Source organism: Ailuropoda melanoleuca, chromosome 4 (assembly GCF_002007445.2).
Source record: "Ailuropoda melanoleuca isolate Jingjing chromosome 4, ASM200744v2, whole genome shotgun sequence".
Taxonomy (NCBI): Eukaryota; Metazoa; Chordata; class Mammalia; order Carnivora; family Ursidae; genus Ailuropoda; species Ailuropoda melanoleuca.
The window spans coordinates 113,682,728-113,703,057 of record NC_048221.1 but is presented as its reverse complement, the minus strand read 5'-3'; the positions used below and the strand labels follow the sequence as shown (position 1 = coordinate 113,703,057).

Sequence of the window (20,330 nt, the reverse complement as noted above, 5' to 3'; positions counted from 1 at the left end):
AAATTCTAAAAACTACTCAAAAAAAGAAAGAATAATCCACAAAATTTTTTCCATTTTATACATTTTTCTTTAACTTTTCAGACCAGGCAGAGATATCTCTTCCTCAATTAATTACGCAAAGAAACAATCCTGGTATCTTATGTATTTAAAAAAATTTTTTTAATTCCTATACAGGAAAAAGCATATCAATTAACAAGTATTTGCATGACACTGGAGAGGATAAAAAAATAACTGTTCCTGCCTGTAAGGAGTTTAAAATATATCTTGAGTATGTCTCAAATATGCATACAATTTTAAACCCTTCTAACAAATATTAAGCTTGATTTACTACTTAGAATTTACTTTTGTGACTAAAAGTTAAATGATAGGAGGTATTCCTATTTTTTATCTTTTAAGATTTTCAAATATAAAAAAATATATAGATTGATATGATAAACCCCCATTTATCTATCACCTAGCTTCAATAATTGTCAGCATTTGGCAGTCTTATTTCATCTACTACCTGACACATGTTTTGGAAGCTGGAATATATATATATATTTTTAAATATTATGTTAGTCACCATACAGTACATCCCCGGTTTCTGATTCGATGATTCATTAGTTGAGTATAACACCCAGTGCAATACGTGACCTCCTTACTACCCATCACCGGTCTATCCCATTCCCCCACCCCCCTCCCCTCTGAGGCCCTCAGTTTGTTTCTCATAGTCCAATAGTCTAATATTTTAAAGTAAATCCTAGATATGTTATTTTACCCATAAATCCTTCAGTGTGTATTTTTCCTTTTTTTCCACATCACACCTAATAAAATTAATAATATTTTTTCTCCCACTATTTAGAAAAATAAGGGTTTAACACCCTTTAGATCCAGGATCAAAATAAAGGACACAGCACAAAGCTTCAAAAGTTAAATACTTGAGTGTACTTTGTGTAGTAGAAAAAGAGGCCATTTACCATTCTGGAGAGAATAAACAGTGACAATTTCATTTAATACAAATTAAAACAATGGAATACCATTTTTCATCTATCATCCTGGTTTAAGATTGAAAAGTCTGACAAGACTCAGTGTTGGTAAAGAGTGTTGGGCAACGGGCATTTTCACATTCCACAGCTAGAAATGTAAACTGGTACGTTTTTAAAGGCAATCTAGCAACATTTATCAGAATATAAACCTTTATGTGCTCCACTACTAGGAAATTGCCCTACAAAATACAAAAAGTGCAATGATAAGGATGTTATAGTAATAGAGAAAAAACAACTGATAAAAAACTGTATTCATCAGTGGGGAAATGGGTAGATCAAACTGTGGTATATCTCTACTATGAATAGCTACTCTGTGTGTGCTTCAAGAGTAGTAGCTTTGCAAGTGCTAATATGGAAATAGCTCCAAGACATATTAAGTGAAAACAGCAAGGCAATGAAGAATATGAAGAGAAGAACCATTTTGTGTAATTTTTAAAAATGTAGATATACATACACTGAGGAGGAGGAATAAAAGGTGCCAAATAGGTTAGAAGTTGTAGAAAGCTTTAACTTTCATTTTGGAGGAATAAAAGGTGCCAAATAGGTTAGAAGTTGTAGAAAGCTTTAACTTTCATTTTGTACCCTCATGTGCTGTTAAGTTTTTGAACCATATAAATGTATGTATTGCTTTCTTCAACAAGGACGGTGGAGCCAGCACCCCAGATGGCCCCAATGATCCCTACCCTCCTGGTATTCACAGCTCTGTATAGTCCCCTCTCACACTGCACCACGGCTGGTCTGGGCGACCACAAGAATACAGACTGCATAAGTGATAGTATGTCACTTCCGATGTTAGGTTATAAAAGACACTGTGACTTCTGCTTTAGTCGTTGCACTCATCCTTTTTGGATCACTCACTCTGAAGGAAGCCAGCTACCATGATGAAATGGCCAATGTAGCTTCACTGGACTTGCAAACAACCACAAAAATGAGCTTGGGAATGGATTTACCAATCCCCAATCATGACTTGAAATGACTGTAGACCCAGACAACAGCTTGACTGCAACTTCAAGAGACCCTAAGCTAGAAACACCAAGCTCAACTGTCCACAGACTACTGACCCTCAGTTTGCTGTTTTAAGCTGCTAAATATGGTAATCTGTTACACAGCAATAGGTAACTAATATAAGGATTGTGTGGGTTGTGGGATTTATATGCCTTTTTTCTTCATACTTCTCAAAATTAAAAGAAAAAAAACAGTAGATGTTATTTTAAAATTATTGTCGATGTTTCCGAAGTAACTCCTGTTGAATAATTATGACATAATTTTACTTACTTGGAACTCTTATCTGGTAGTGATTAAGTGCCGTAAGGGCTTCTACAGCATCAGTTTTGCACTCCCATTCTAATAGCCCAGAAAGTGTTTTGGCAGAAGCTAAAACAAAATAAACACAAATCCAGTTGTTATTTGCTTGTCATCAGTTTAACCAGAAAACTTAAAAAGAGGGAACGTGCACTTACGTTTTGCATCAAACACTTTATATTTGATGAATGTAAGAACTTCATGGTCATTACATAACTGTCAAAGAAATGTAAAACTCCATTAAAAATATGGCCAGAATAATATTCCTGCTTTTTAGAAAGTAAACTTTATGGGGGCACCTGGGTGGCTCAGTCAGTTAAATGTCCAACTCCTGATTTCAGCTCAGGTCATCATCTCAGGGTCGTGAGCATCGGGCCTCAGCATGAAGCCTGCTTAAGATTCTCTCTGTGAGGGGCACCTGGGTGGCTCAGCCGTTAAGTGTCTGCCTTCGGCTCAGGTCATGATCCCAGGATCCTGGGATTGAGCCCCGCACTGGGCTCCCTGCTCGGCGGGAAGCCTGCTTCTCCCTCTCATACTCCCCTTGCTTGTGTTCCCTCTCTTGCTGTCTCTGTCAAATAAATAAATAAGATCTTTAAAAAAAAAAAATTCTCTCTGTGCCTCTCCCTCTGCCCCTTCCCCCCACCCCCGCGTGCACACATGTGCCCATGCTCTCACTCTCTCTCTCTAGAAAAAAGAAAAAGTAAACTTTATGGCAGCATTTAAGTCTGGCATGAATGAATTAAATCAAACATGTTTTTAGATTGGTGGGTTCTATGAGAAAATCAACTTTAAAAAGTGATATTCTATAAACTATGTAAATAATTTAGCGCTGTACAATAAAACCATAGATTTGTAACTAAAATATGTATTCTCAGAGTTGTCAGGATTTATCTAGTACCTAAGGTAGGGAGTAGAGTTCCAGAAAACCAATTTTTTTTCTGAAGCATCTCCTACAGTTTGGGAAAAAGGCAGGGATATATAAAACTTTGTCACGGGTAAGATTTTTTTTTTTTAAGATTTTATTTATTTTTACGAGAGACAGCGAGCACAAACACAAGGCTGGGGGGTGGGGGAGGGCAAAGGGAGAGGGAAAAGCAGACTCTCCACTGAGGTGGGAGCTTGATGCGGGACTCGATCCCAAGACCCTGGGATCATAACCTGAGCCGAAGGCAGACGCTTAATTGACTGAGCCACCCAAGTGCCCCATGTTATAGGAAGATTTAAGGGCATAATAAAAGAACTTTCTGAATGCAGAAGTCAAGTATCTCTTTCTAATTCCAACTCTCAAAAAGACTGAGCCACAAACCAACAAAAGACTAAAAAGACTATGCAGAATGGAGGCCAGAAAAGTACAATAGTCAAAGAGTGAACTATAAAGAACCAAATAAATAACAGAATACTAATATAAAAAGCAGATGATGAATAGAGCAAGACTTTAAAATGAGGCTAATAAGAAATAGGAACATTCTACACAATAGTATTTCAGCACCTACCTTTGTGAAAGTCTCCTCTGTGACACACAATGGAACGTTATAATAATGCAGCACACATGAGGGTGGCTGGATTATGTTCTTAGATGCTTGACCAGCACTTGTAAAGCGATTATTTTTGCTCATTGCAAAATCTTTGTAACTACTTGTACCATCCTCCAGCTCAAATATTTGACTTGGAACAACTGAATGTTGTTTAGACACACTGAAGATTGGGAAGGAAAAAGGTATAGAACATACCTTGTTAGATTAAAAAGCAACAAGTAGGCAGTGTCAAAATGTGAATATCTATGCCTGCATCAATTTCAACAAATAAGACAAAGGTAGCTATTTAAATGTGATTTATTTAATATTTTAAACACTTATTTGAATATTTAAATTCACTTTAAGTTATAATCCATCACTCCTATAGTTTAGGTATATTTTCACATTAGGAAACCTTACATAAGACTTGCCCTTTTTTAACATTCTGTTTTATGATCATAACACTAAAAACTAGGTATAGGTGGGCAAAACCTGAATTATATGACCGTAACATACTTTGTCTAGAATGGTAACATTATAGGTGCTAGTTTCAAATGTGCTCTCAATTACATTAAAATATTCTAAAATTGAAATTAATATCTCTAATAAAAATGAAGATTTTTAAATACTTTTAAAATTTACCACTTAAGATAATTACCAAACATTAAGTCTTTTTCCAAATAATTTGACATTGTTAAGGTGTGTGACAGCTCTTTCTACAGCATACTCATCACCCATTTCTACCAGTGCTGTACCAGGAATGGTCTTCATAAATTTTACCTGTAAATACAAAATCCCAAAAAGGTGACTGTTTACTTCCCTTTTACAATAACGGAATTTCTGAAAGAGAGTATGACTTAAGTGGCTGAGGTCAAATACAGAAGATCGCCTGGAATCTTGACTTTGCTGTGCTATGGGACACTTGTTAACTCTTACCAAAATTCAACAAAGTTAGAAAGGAAGACTAATTCTATTGTGTAGCACAATGAAGAAGAGCACAGGCTTACCCTGGCTCTGCTATTTACTGTGTGACTTGGGGCAATTTTTTTCTCTGAGCCACAGACTTCCCTATAAAACAGAGACAATGATAACATCTGGTAGGGTTCATCAATATTTATTTACTCAACAAATATTTATTAGGTTCCTAAAATGTTTTGATAAACACTGTGCTGGGTACTGGGGATTAATGGCAAACATAGTAGACATGGTCTTCTTGAAATTTATATTCTGGTAGGCAGGTCAAAAATTTAAAAGTAAATTAATAATTCCCAACTACTCAGAATGCTGTTAAAGCAATAAACAAGATGCTATATGCCATAATGCATAACGGCCTTGAGACAGCATTGCCAGCAGGAAGGTTTGTACAAGGTAGGGGCAGTTTTAAAAACAGGCATACTTCACAATTTTTCATGGCATCTTGGGCAGAGGCCATACTTATTCTCTTATATTATTCTAATTTTAGTAGGTAACACTATAGTAATAAGGGTTAAATGGGTTAAAGTATGATAATCATTCAGCATAGTATCTACCTCTTAGAAAGTCCTTAAATAGCTATTCTGTAGCACTAACATTCAGGACACCTTGAACATACTTATCTGTTAGCCTTAAAAGAATACTACAAATGTATTTACATAACAAGTGCAGCATAACAATTATATCCACCCTTGCAAACTACCAATTTTAATGGGCTATTCCAGCGGTTTTATACTATACCTGTACTTGAAACAAAACTCAGTTGTAGCAGAACTTTCCGGCTTTACTTGAAATCAATGATCTTCTTGTGGGTGAAATTTCTATACCTTGATTTAATCCAATAACATCCTACAAATCTAACAATGACTAAATATCTTATGTTAAATATGTAGCTCTTACACTTTTAAATCAAAATTAAAAAGTGAGGTGTAATTACCTACATATAGGGCTTTTAAAGGATTAGCAATAACTTAAGTTTCACGTAGCGTAACAGATCGTTTAAAATGTTTAAAAATTTTTGACATGTAAGACTGCAATTGTTCAAATAGCACACAGAAAACTTTAGTGATTTAGTCTAAATCATGAGACAATTCAAAACAGAAAAGAAAAAGACATACTAAAAATGTTGATTAAACTGACTGTTTGATTGTCCACAAATGTGAAAAGCGCAACAGAAAACATTATGTGGTAAGGTTAAAATACACATTAAAGTCCATTTAGTTATCAAACATGCAGTTCCCAAACCTTAGGTAACACCTAGGTGTCTAAGATAAATGTCTATGTGAAAAAATCTGAGCTACTTCTCCCAATGTTGCTAAATCTGTTCCATGTATTCCTGGCAAGTTATATAAGCAGAAATACCCCATATGTTATCCCTAGACCAAATATGGGATTTTCTTTCTTTTCTTTTCTAAATGCGGTCAAATGGTTATGTTGAGGAAATTCTTGTTTCAGAGATTTTTCTGAGTTTGTTTCTTAGTTGAAGGAACCTTTATTTTAGAATTAATGAACTAAGAGTACCGACTTTTCAAGCCACGTTCCCGTTCCCACACATGCTTGTACCTTTTTATTGTTGTGAAAAGAACACTAAAATCATTTAAAACAATAGAGAAAAATAACATTAGCTCGGTACTGAAACTCAAATTGGCAAGTGTATCAAACAATTGGTAACTTAAGATGACCAATCATTTCCCCAGTTAAGTTTTCCATGATTCTTTATAAAATAGTTTATCTACTTTATGACAGGAACTATTTTAAATATTTATGAGATATCAATGAACAAAACATCACAGATCTAGGGACATGGTTGTCTAATGAAAAGAAGGTTACAACTTTAAAGATCTTTAAAATATGTAAAATTTAAATGTCTTGCATTTTTTTTTATGTTTTTTTATTATGTTAGTCACCGTAAGGTACATCCCTGGTTTCTGATGTAAAGTTCAATGATTCATTAGTTGCGTATAACACCCAGTGCACTATGCAATTGCATGGTGCACTGGGTGTCTTGCTACTTTTTGAGTTTAAGCCTCCAGATAAAGTTTTGGACACATTCTTTGAAAGTGGGCCAGTTTCAAATACTGATAGAGCTAAAAGCACATTGTTCCTCAGAATATACTGAACTCTAGTACTTGGAAGTGAGTATTTAAATCTAGAACTCTCCCAAAATTCATGACTTGTGGCCAAGCTCCATGAAAGTAACTGCTCTTTCAAATTCTATAGTTCGACATGTTAGGTGCTAGAAACACTGCAACGCTAGAAATACAGGCTAATAATTGATTAAACTACTGTTTTGGACTTCTATTTAAGATTAGCTATAAAAACACAGACTGATCACTTACCAAAAAAAAACAATTTCTGAAGTGCCTAATGAATTTTTAGCTTATGTGGGTTACTACTAAAAGAACTTGTATGTTCCTAATACAAGGAGAAGACACATGTATTTGCTGCCTTTTCAAACTTTCCTATTAGATATCCTAGCAAAAGAAATTAATATAAAACAGAACCTACCTTTTCAATATTTCCATATAAGCAAAATAGGTTGAATACTCTTGAACAATTCATTTTTAGCTGATGTAATCCACTAACCATTACAACTGAACCAGAGGGATTTCCTCCATGCATGTAAGAGGAAGAAGCCTGTGGTAATGGATACGCAACAAGCTCAGGTGTATCTCGAGAGCCCATTCTGTAACGACTCGGTAAAGGCAATAATGGACCATGGGATCCTATAAAAATGATAAACAAAACAAAACACAACTTTAGCAGATATACTTCACCACACTAAAAGTAAACTCTTTTAATATTAGCTAGTTTGATGTATGTCCAAGGAAAACTCAAATGCATTAATATTCAAATATGACCTGTGGGGATTAATAAAATCTGTATTTCCGTACACCAGATCCAAGATACATTGACCTGCACAACCCTGCATATACATCAGGCTTTAAGTTTATATTTTTAAAAATACTGTTTAACAAAAAAGTAGATAAGCTCAGGCCATAGATAGCAGGGATGGGGAGAATCAGTGTAGAACTTTGGGCCGCTGCGTATAAATTATATCTCAAGGTTTTTTAAAAAACCTTCTGCCAACATCTTTCAGAGGATGACACAATAAAATATACAGTGAAATCTCAGAAACTATCTCTATACAGACATAACAAAGAATATCTCTTTAGTTCCACTGAAAAGCTATCTCCTTGAATATATTTTACTGTAATGTGCTTTCTGGTATTTTATTCCCCCAATTCTAATTTAGGAAATGAAATCCCTAATTTCATTAATATCTCACCTACTCAAAGGTGTCATTTATTCAGCACCCTGCATTATCTGAAACAACATCAAGAACCCAGAATAATGCCTAAATATCTGAAACCACTGTCAGAAAACACACACAAATCTACGTCTCATACTGAGAATCCTTATTAAGAACAACTTTCTGGGGCGCCTGGGTGGCACAGTCGTTAAGCGTCTGCCATCGGCTCAGGGCGTGATCCCAGCGTTCTGGGATCGAGCCCCACATCAGGCTCCTCCGCTGGGAGCCTGCCTTCCTCTCCCACTCCCCTGCTTGTGTTCCCTCTCTCGCTGGCTGTCTCTCTCTGTCAAATAAATAAATAAAATCTTAAAAAAAAAAAGGAAAAAAAGAACAACTTTCTAATTTTAGAGTAGTTCTAAACAACTTTGATTCATCCAGTTTTCCCATCCATAACAGATTGGAAGTAACAAGAAAAATAAAGCTAAAGTGAATGGAACAGCCAGGAATGGGGGAGTCTGGAGGAACTGATACTAAAAGCAGGTGTAGGACACATTCACAACAGCAAGAAGAGTCATAAGAACTGAGAAGCAACTAAGAAACGGACTCATAAACTGGTGGTTGCCGGAGGGGAGAAAAGAGAGGGTGAAATAAGTGAAGGGGATCAAGTATCAACTCCCAGTTACAAAAAAGTAAGGCTCCAGATGAAAAGTACTGCAGAGGGAACATGGTCAATAATATTGTAATAACGCTGTATGGTACTACATTTATCATGGTCAGCACTGTACAACGTACAGAATCATCCAATCGCTGAAACTAATGTAACATTGTATGTCACCTATATTTCAATTTAAAAAAAAGAAGCAGCAACTAAAATGGAGGCAGAGCTCAGAAATATAAAGTCATACATGTTAGGTGCCCCTGAGTTAGTGATTACAGAAGCATACTCTTATAATATGGAAAGGTCCTCCTGATGTGCAAGAAACCAATCCAAAAACCCAAGTCGTCTTCTCATTTTTCAAGAAGTAAAGAATATGTAATACTACTGACTCTCATTTTTATGTAAGGCTAAGGGACACTTGTCCTCTACTAAGTAAGTTACTAAGAACTACACTTGGGTCTTCATAGCACGCTATCAGAGCTTATGCGGACTCCAATTCAGTATTTAGTACTCTAAACATAGCTGCCGTTCATAACAACACAGCAATTCTACCGCCGAGCACACACACGGTGTGAACTCCTACAATTTCACAGAGAAGAAACACTTCATCAAGGCATCATCATCATTGTTGCCTTAAATTGGAATGGTGTTCAACTACCCTTCTTGCTGATAATTAGTAGTTTATCAAAACAAACAATATAAGCTCATGGTGAGTTACTTGTTAGTAACAACACATATTTTCGTCTCTAATTTAAACTTTATACATATGCTGGGGTCAAATATCAATCATTCTTATCCTTACTGCAAAAGTGCATATCCATACTATACCGTCGTCCCTCCACTACTACCATTTGCTTGTATGGTAATGACACTTCGCTATTATCACTTAATTTTCTTTTTCACAGGAAGTAGAAAGATGTGTGGTGGATGGGCAATGGAAACTTCCACTCTACATAAGTTGGCCAAGGTCCACAAATGTTGAGATCCACTGCCATAGGTGACAACTGGATTCAGTGCAAGAGAATATAACTGATGTTTGTAATTATGACCTTAGCCATCAGGATTAAATTATGTTATCCACACTATTTAAATTGTTGCCTATATTGTTTAAGAAGAAAAAATAGAAACATTTTTAAAGGTTTCTATACATAAAAAGTTCATACAAAATGTTTTGATGCTTAAAAAGCTAATACTTCAGGTATTAAAAAAATTCACTTACACGGGAAAATGCTACACAAATGGCAACATTATCGTTTGGAAAGCATTTCTCAACCTTATACTTTAAAATCTTTGGTCCAGAAGCCATATCCAAAGATGCTAGCAATTAATATACAAACTTTTCTTAGACCCACAGAAAATATGTCTATATAAAAGTTGCAAAAATAATACTTTTCAAGTATGAGGGCGTCTACCAGTTCAACCTCACAGGACAGGGCTTCCCAAAGTAAAAGACTTAAAGAATTCTGAAAGCACAGATTTATACTGCTATAATAAGCCAATGAACAAATTTAATCTAATTAAATAATTAAGCCTTTTCTATTCCCTCATTCTCATATACCATCATAAAGGAAAAGCCACCCATGATATGGCACCAAAATGCAAAAACACCTGTTCTGCTGAACTGCTGATCTGAAGGAATACAGCTATGATTTGCAGTTTTTAAAAAAGGCTCAATATATCACTACCACCTACTCCCATCTTCTTTGCTTTTCCCCCAATTTCCTCACCTTACTTCTCTTCTCTACCTCTTTTTATTCATCTCTCTCTCTCTCCTCTTACACTCTATTCTGCTTACTTCCCTAGGAAAGTAGAACAAACTATGCTCAGAGAGTTAACTGTTTCAATGGACACAGCTCAGGATGGACGCCCCTACACAACCCCACCACAACCATTCCTCCTCAGCAGGACCCTATCTCACTGCCAATGCAAAGAATTTTGCACCTCTCTTTAAGTAAGCTTACATTTTAAAATTTACATACACACACAAACACCCAAAATCAATTAGGATATGAAACCGACAAAGAATTTCACAATAGGCTTTTTAAAAATATAAAGTTCTTCTAAGCATGTATATATTTTTATTTGTACAATTTTTCAGTAAGATATATTTTATAAAGAAAGGCAAACCGGAAAACCCATACTCATAAAATAGTCTATGTCAACACTACCACAGTAGAGTTCTTTGTCCTGCATTTATTCTTTCCCAGATTTTTCTAGACCCCTTTGGCAAAATATTTAAACAACTTTTGGCCTTCCACTGACTGCCACATATACTCCACAACTACACTACAAACTTGTGATTAGCAATTCTTTGTAACCTTCCATTGTGGAAAGCATACTGGGCACCTAAGAAGCGTTTCTTTACTACAGGGGCAGAACTACCCATATGACCAGATTTAATATTTATACTGTTAAAGAAACAGCTAAGAAAAATGATCAAGGAACTCATTAAAACAACTGTAGAAAGATTTTCATTCTATACCACACTTACTGTTTTGACAACAGAGATTGTTTCAATCACTTCTGCCATACAGACTTCCATAGCAACCTGGACACACACACACACACACACACACACACACACACACACTAAATACCAGAGTTCAGAAGACACCAAGGAATAAGCTAAAACTCATGGCTAAGAACAGTCATCAAACACGTAGGCAATCTGAAAACATTTCAGACAATAGACAACACCGGGAGATTTTCAAAGATAAATCCTGAGAGTACAATATAGCAATTTCTATCTTCCACCACTTCCAGTACTTCAGCTTTAAACCACAGAATAGGTGGGGTCAATAACGACTACTAAAAACCAAAAAAGATTTAAAAACACAGAACTTATAACCAGTTAAAAGTCTTATCAACAGCAATTCTCAACATCTACCCCTACAAGGACAAGAGTCTGATACATAACTTTTTCCTGGGGAAGAATATTATTCTGGATTTCATGATCTTAATCTTACCAACATAGCAAACATTAAAACTGAGAAGTTTTAAAAGAGTAAGAATTAAATCCAAACAAATTTAGCCAAAGCCAAAATACCAACTGTAGAACTAAAGAATTAGGCTCTAACCAGAAACATGTTTCTTTTTGACAAATGCCCCATTCTTTCTGCCTTTTTTACTCAAAGTTCCTCTTTGTTCATAATTGCTAGAATGGAAGAAAATATACTTACTAAGCAATAATATTTCCTTTTGGTACTCTAACAGATTAGAGCCCATTACTAATCAAATCAAAACCAAACCAAACCAAACCAAAATGGTAAAAAAAAAAAAGCTTTCGATCCCCAACCAATAGCTCTCATTCATCTCAAGGACTGTATGATATAGCAATATCCTAGGAAAACAAAGGATTTTGGACAACTCCTTGGGAGTACATTATAAGGGACTGATCCTCTATAAACCAAGTCAGGTGAGCAAGAAAAATAGAGACAAGAAATGTGCCATTCTTCATCAGAAATGCAAAAATTCTAATAGTTCGTCTATACTACCTTCCTTCTGCCTTGACAAACTTACCATAGCCATCATGTCTAAACGAAGAAGGGTGTTCTCCCAAAATGGCTTGTCTCTGGCGACCCTTTCCTCTATCTGACACAAAAGTAGAAACATGGTTTTAACAATTGTGACCCAAGTACTTAACAGAGTACTCACATGGGAAACACCCATTCAAAACATCCATTACAATTCATAAAAGAAATATGATTCCTGGTTAACTTTAAACATCCATTCATATCCAATTTAAATACAAACACCAAGAGTTTAAGGAAGTAATTCTATCTAACAAATTCCACTTAACTTGAAAATATCTTTTTGGCAAATGCCAAATACAATCACACTTTCAAATTTAAGGAAAGAATGGATACTTTTCAGAAAGTGAACATACACAATGCTAGAGTTTGACACTGTACAGAAGTTTTTAACCAATACATGTCTTTAAAACAAGCTTTAAGTGCAGTACTTTTGAAAGACAGTACCTGAATCATACTATTAGCTTCAACAGCAACACATTTTCAAAGTGGGCTTCTTTCAAGAAGTTCAGCATAAGCCAACAACAACCTGTATTACATGGTTTCACAATCAGTAAACACAGAGTATTTTGTATGTATATACACATATTTACAAACACCTACTGACTTGAGAGCTGGAAATTTGCACATCACTGGCCCATATTATATCATGGATTGGTCATTGTCTATAGACCTTAACACCAGGCAGGACTATGAGCACCCCCCCAAAGTTTAAATATGCCAAGATAAAGCTAACCAAGGGGGCTACATTATTGGATGAGAGTACTACAATACTCCTAAAAAATAATTTTTATTCTAGCTACATTTTCAGGAAAGGCATGCCAATTTTCCTAAATTTAATTTGAGACATCAAAAAAAAAAATTACTTGTTAAGCTTCTAAAATAGCACTTCCTATGTTGGTTGGTTGATTTTAGAAATTACTGTACAATACTTTTAGAAAGTTTGCTTATCAAATTATAGTACCAAATAAGTTTTTTTTTTAATGTATCTTATGAGTCTGGTCATTCTAATCTTTGAAAATTCACAGAGAGGCCTTCTATAAATCCTTAGTCACCTAAACAAATGAGGTTTATGGGAGATGAGAAATAATTTTCACTTCAGCCTAGAGAAGTATCATTTAAAGTACCTATTCCAAGTTACCATAGCATTAAAAGGGACCTACGAGGTCATCTAATTCAACTTTTATTCAGTGTATAAATTCTCTTTACACCATCCCTATCAATTGGAACCATCTGGCCCTCTGCTTACCCAACACCAATAATAAGGTACTCACTACTTTCCCTTACATTTTCAGTTGGTCCTAAATAATGAGATAATTAATTTTTATATTGTATAGAAATTGGTCCTCTACCCATATTCTATCCCGTTTGGGCCTCACAGACTTAGTCTTTCTCCACAAACCCTAGATCCTCCCTCCATTTCCCCAGTCATTTCTTCTTCAGTCATTCACAGTTCCTTCTTTCCATTACATGGGTTCCAGCATCATCATTTAAGTCCCACTCCTCCTGAATTAATTCAGTCTGCTAATCCCTTCTGTTAATATTCCTCTACTTAAGCATGCCACCAAACACTACATGCAATTCCTTATCTGATCTAAGGAATCTTAAACCAAAACCACCATAATGTCTTCATGGCTCAGTTTTATTGATATAGTTAACAGTGTGCTATATAAAAGAAAGAGCACTAGATTAGGAATCAGAAGATTCCAATTTAACCACTAATTTGCTGTATAATCACAGAAACTCACAATCTTCATTCATAAAATGAAGGAGATAGAATGGATGGTCTCCCAAGGTATCTTTCAGCCAAACATTCTCATTATTAATAATTCTCTTCATTTGAAGCATTCACTACCTAATATAAGGTCACATAAAACAGAAGTGTGCAAGAGTCAAATACTGATTACATCAGTCTATAAATAGTGGTTTGTGACTTTTCAAGTATTCATCTGAAATCTGATGGAAGCTGTATACCTTTCTCCCCAAAAAGATGCACATATACACAAGTTTTGTTTAACATTTCTGGAATGATTCTCTGGAGTCCAAGCTAAGAATTTTTTGCACTAAAATGTAATTTGGGTTGAAAAGGACTTTTAAAAATGAGGTTATATTTATTACAAAGTTCTTTTTGGTAGAAAAAGTTACAATACAGTATCAACTTGAGCGGAAGATGAAGTCACTACAAAACAAGAACGGAAACTGCTAGTCTTGCCAGAAAAATATCAGGAATTAGAAAGCAAGAATGTTTTCCCCTTGAAAACCAACTAAACTTCTGCTTTACTTCTTTATATTTCACTATTTAAATATCTACCTCACACGTTTCTAACCTTTTCTGATTGTAATTTCTTGTATGAAAAACTAATCTAAGCTGGCTCTATGTAAACTTTAGACCTTCTAAAAGAACAGATGTAAACACTCTTAAAATAAGAAGCATATCTACAAATGTTTTAAGAGACATTAAGAGATATGTAACCAAAACTCACTTGTTTCAAATGAGTTAAAAAAAAAAAAAGTATCCAGTAACAGACTGTAATTTGACAGAAGTGAGAGATTTCTCATCAACCACTTGTTCTGTTGTTTGAGTACTAAGGCTTTGTTTTCCAATACTGTATTCAACTGTACCAAGCCTATGCCAAGCAGATTTGTAAGTAGGGAAAAATGTGGGGTCCAGCCAAAGCTGCAACACAATACAAACCTGTTTGCAATCCCATGCATAAGGCAAGATGACTTCCTAAGAACTGAGAATTAAAGGGGCCAATCATCCAAAGTTCTAAATACTGGAACATGCAAAGGATCATCACATTGTCCTTTATATTTTTTTCTTTTGGCAAGAGTACATGCACTATCGGAGTCCCTACTTCCCAAGATATTTTGGATGCCATAAAAATTTTTCCTACTTTACGGACTTTTATAGATATGCTCACCTTGGTGAGGTTTTTCAACATGTGGTTCAAACACTGATATTGTAGTTGAGGTGTAGCCAATACTGCAGCCCCCTTGTTTTTACAAGATCCACATTTTAATTTGTATATTCCAGAATTGCCACACAGTTAGTTGAACAATTTTATCAGTCAACTCTATGCTCATGAAATCTAGCATTTATAAGTTATAGGTGAAAATGCATCTCAAATGAAATGCTCTTATTTTAAGATTTATCAAGTTTAAATATAGTCTACCTTGAACAGACATGTTACTTTCCCCTACATTTGAAAGCCAAAATTTCTAGTTACACAAGTTAACATGAATGATAACCTTAAATTGTTACAAAAAGTGACAACTTATAAACAGCCACTTTACAATCAAACCACACAGAAACCATCTTTTACATATAATGCAACTTTTCATCATTATGTTAATCTGTTCAATATCCACAGTTAAGGAAAAAAACCCCAAAAGATTAAATTTAAGTGCAAATGTGCACCTTTCTAATCCTTTTATCTTTAATATCTGTGTGGATTGGTTGAGCATTAGCAATTCTCAAGACCTATAGATAAACTGGCCCTGGTTATTTGCCAATTAACAATTTGAATCTAAACTGCAAACAGTTACATTAATGGGCATTAAGATTTACAACATTGTAAATAAAGTCTAGTACCCGTTAGTGAAGTCTTAAATTCTACAACTGAAACCTTAAGGGAAATCACACCAATATACACATACAACTTGAATAAATGGGCACAGTCTATCATGGTGTTCATCCCATGCAAGTCTGAAGTACTGTTAAGTGTCCTCCTTTAAAAACTTGGGGTGATGGTGCATGCAGTATGCAGTCAAGGTGAATTGCAAGTCTGAGTTTTTCAGAGGGCTTTTTGCTGATGCCGATGTTGTGCATGATGAAGTGTAGAGTCAGCCTGCTGGAGTCCTCTATCCTTCTTAATGCCTCGTCCAGCTTGGGGGAAAAGTCCTTTCCATAGAGAAGCAGTGTGCAAGTTTGCAGTTTGTAAGGAATATTCTGAATCAGTTTCCTCTCCTCCAAAGAGAGAGAGCTGCTTGGAGAAATGCAAGTCCTTGAACTGCGGGCGTGCCTGTATGTGTGGGCTCCTTGTTGAACTAAATATAAATAACTCAGTACATACCGGTAGGGGGCACTAATTTCAAGGTTATTTTCCAGCATTACATGGCCTTTCGCAACAAAAGCATTCACCAACAAGGTTTTCATTTGAATGAACTAGCTCATCACCTCAGGAAAAAGGAATCTAACTGCATGTAAAAATTTGTCAGCAGATGTAAGTACATTCTAAAATGCATAAAATACTTACCTCGTCTTCCCAAATATGGTTTAGTGTAGTCCCAACTGTCATTGTCATTCCTAATAACATTTAGACGAGTTGGCTGTTAAGATTAAAAAGAAAGTAAGCTCAAATTGTACATCCAAAGCATAAATATTTCTTTGGTAAAGTGTAGAAAAAATATTTACCCTTGCATATTCAATTTTTAGTGTGCAACATCCAGCATAAATATCTGCTCCATTAAGTGCTGCTTTAGCTTTCTGGGCACAAAGGACTGATTCAAACATAAGCTCTATTAAGGAAATTTTAAGGTGTCCAATATTTAATCATTATTCACTGCCTAAGAAAAGGACTGAAAATAATCAAACATAACTCTCACTTCTAGAACTGTTTCACCAATAAAATTTCTAGATGAATTTTAGAAGAATTTATTTTTAATATCCAGGGTACCAAAGAAAACATAATAAACCAAACTATCTACATTAATCCTTCTAAATCATCAAAAGTACTTTTATAAACTGAAGAGTGGAAATGGAGCATGGTCCCAATCCCTGGCAAACAACAATTTGATACCTTGAAACAGGAAATATTTTAATCTTAAAGGAGGAAAAACATTATAAGAAACCCAAATCTATATAAAACAAATATCTGATTTTTATATATTTCTGAGAAGGCAGAGTTTTATAATCATTTATCTTCATTTTATTGGTTTTAAAAAATTACTTGGGCCTATACTTGTTTAAGGAAAAAAAATCACCACCGAAGTAGTTAAAAAAAAAGGGGGGGGCAGGGGTGCCTGGGTGGCACAGTGGTTAAGTGTCTGCCTTCGGCTCAGGGCGTGATCCCGGCGTTATGGGATCGAGCCCCACATCAGGCTCTTCCGCTATGAGCCTGCTTCTTCCTCTCCCACTCCCCCTTCTGTGTTCCCTCTCTCGCTGGCTGGCTGTATCTCTGTCGAATAAATAAAATCTTTAAAAAAGGAGGGGGGCAAAAACACCTTGCTTGAAGTCAGCACCACTAAGACTTTTGCTGTACATCCCCCATCTTTTTCTACGCATAACACATGTACACGTAGGTTGGGGGGATAGTCATTTTTTTACATGGGATTATATAATACTATTTTGCAACTTGCTGTTTTTACTCAACAGTTAAACATATTTAACAAAAAAAAACTTCTTACATAAACCATGACCATTTGAAAAATTCAACAAAAAAAGGTAAGAAGAGTTTTATATTACTGACTCTATAAAGTTTTGGTACTTCCAAACTACCTATTTTAAGGAGAGTCAGAAAAGTCCATTTGGGACACATTTTAAAAAGGTACAAATGAGCACTGGGGGTTATATGAAACTAACAAATCGTTGGACGCTACATCAAAAACTAATGATGTACTAGATGTTGGCTAACTGACCATAAAAAAATTTTTAAAAATAAAAGGTAGAGATGTACATATTATCAAATAATGTTATTTTTTTCCCCATTAAAAAGACAAAGCACACTCTGAGATAAAGCACTGGAATGTTTTTAGGTAGCAAGTTATTCTTATGTGTGGGTACTGCAGTTTCGTTTCTTAAATCTAAAACAAGTAGATTTTTTGGGAAGAGAATAAATAACACCTGTCAAGATATGATTAAGCAGGAACAAATAAGACCATATTACACAGCAATCTTATACATCAATAAAAAATTTATAAGTAAAGGATATTCAACCATTGCTTGTATTCCATTTCTCTTGAATATAACAATACGTTGTACTTTTCCAACAGGGTTGCATACAGTATATAAAACATCCTATGAAGGAAAGAAAACAAGATTTCTTCACATTTTATATTTGGAAAAACAAGATTATACCCAGCTTTTTTTAACTTAAAAAAACCCCTCAAAATGTTATTTCTATTCATTACTAATTAAACTTTTTAAAAAACTGTTATACTTCTAAAGTCATTTCCTCACCCATACAGTATATTCAACATTAGAGAAGTTACAATGAAACATTTCAAAAGGACTGTTACCTTTACCTCCTAAATAAATCCTTGATCTTATTTTAACAGGTACCTAAAATAACATCTGACAATACACAATAAGTAAACCAAAACTATAATCAATTTGTTTTAATTTCCAAATGTAACTCCAGAATGTTTTCTAATCCCTTGAATTACAGTAATAAATATTAAGAAGTAGTAACAAATCAACTTGATCATTTACACAATGTCAGATGTCAGCAAACAAGTTCCCTGAATTAAATAAGAGAAAACTTAAGTATTTACTTAAGAACAATTCGTCAACTATCAAGAAATTTCCTGAGCACCCACAATTACACAGTGGCACCATTAGGTTCTGGGGATACAACCATAACAAATCAGAGTACTTGTTCTAGATTAGGTACATTCTTCCTTCCCGAACACAAAATACTATAATTAATACTAATTAATACTGCTTATTAATAAGTCTAGAAATATTACAGAGATAAATATCTAATAAAATTTAAATAGCATCTTATACTTTCTCTTATGTCCCAATATCATATATCCTTACCAGAAATCATACTAATTGTAGAGCTTCCCTTACTGTGATATTCTATTTATCACAAAATAAAGTGTCCTTGTCACTGGCTTATGAAACAGCATGTGACTATGAAGTAGAAACTTAACTGGTTCAGGACATGAATCCTTTGTAAAAATTCAGCTAATATCACTTTCTTAAAGGGCAAAATAGGAAATTTTAAGTAAATCAGACAGGTTTTTAGTAAGTTATCTCAAAAGCACTTATAGTAATATATACATCTTTGGGATTCTGTCCTTACCTAGTAGATGGACTTAACACACGTGCTCGCACATGAGTGAGAGAAATTTCTTGGACTATTTCTAACAAGTCTGTCTAACTCCTTATCAGAAACAGTTAACACTGATGCTAAATAATACAAATTTTTAAAAGTGCTTATTTGTGACCTTTTTAGCTTCAGTGCTCACCATTTCTTTGTTCATTAAACATCAAAAAGACAAAATTAAGATTCATTTTAATAATTCTTTAAAAAAAACACTATATTTTTAAATATCTAGATGGCGGTGAAGAAAACTGTATGTTAGTCACTCTAGAGGCAATTTTCAAAATCACTTTTATTATAATAAAATGCATACCACTGTAATTGGATAAAGAGGATTCTGAATTGATAGCAGAAGAACTTTGTTGCCTCCTGATGGATCATCAGTATTTCCTGGCCGAGTGATCCTTTTGCTTGTAGAATAGTTGAAAAAAGCCTGTTGACCAGCAATGTACACAGGTTCATCCGCAGCAAACGTCACACATTCTTTGGCACTATCTATGTTTTCAAATTCCACTAGAGCCTGCCGTTTAAACGGCATCATCATAACATAGCTGAAAGGGAGATTGGGAAGGAATACCCAGATATAATAAATTCAGTTAACATTATTTATTCTCAATCAAGGAAAAGCAGACTTTAATAAAAATGTGTCAAATCATACAGATTAGTATTCTTCACTACATATAGCCAATGTTAGTCAATTCTTAAATCATCCAAATAAATTGTGGTACACCAGGTAGAAGATGCATATTTGAAAGCTCATCCTCTTGTGACTGAAAGGTTTTCCACCTTTTGCCGTCCTCAAGCACAAGTTTCTGTTACCAGTTACTAATGACACCACCCCATTTATTCTTCAGGCTGCCACTCCCAAGCAGTATTAGAAAATATCTCGATATAGAAACCAATGGAAAAAAAACTGAAGAGAAGATTAGCAGATGGGACCCCTAACAACAGAAACTACTACCTCTATTGAATTTTCCAAATAAATAAGTGTCCACACTAATAACTAAGAACTGACTACATACTC

At 34.9% G+C, this 20,330-nt stretch overlaps 1 protein-coding gene across 2 annotated transcripts in view; it reads right to left on the bottom strand.

The window, feature by feature from the left end:
- Positions 1-20,330, bottom strand: part of HNRNPLL (heterogeneous nuclear ribonucleoprotein L like) — a 38,113-nt gene that overhangs the window by 3,109 nt on the left and 14,674 nt on the right. The window contains exons 3-12 of one of the 2 annotated variants that reach the window (XM_034659638.1): positions 19,620-19,857; positions 18,188-18,273; positions 16,672-16,768; positions 16,514-16,586; positions 12,244-12,315; positions 7,322-7,539; positions 4,500-4,621; positions 3,821-4,022; positions 2,486-2,543; positions 2,301-2,399 (exon numbers count right to left, since the gene is read on the bottom strand). In XM_034659638.1, coding sequence (XP_034515529.1) covers positions 2,301-2,399; positions 2,486-2,543; positions 3,821-4,022; positions 4,500-4,621; positions 7,322-7,539; positions 12,244-12,315; positions 16,514-16,586; positions 16,672-16,768; positions 18,188-18,273; positions 19,620-19,857 — 1,265 coding nt within the window. The remainder of the gene's footprint in view (positions 1-2,300; positions 2,400-2,485; positions 2,544-3,820; positions 4,023-4,499; positions 4,622-7,321; positions 7,540-12,243; positions 12,316-16,513; positions 16,587-16,671; positions 16,769-18,187; positions 18,274-19,619; positions 19,858-20,330) is intronic. The other variant, XM_034659639.1, reaches the window with a different exon arrangement.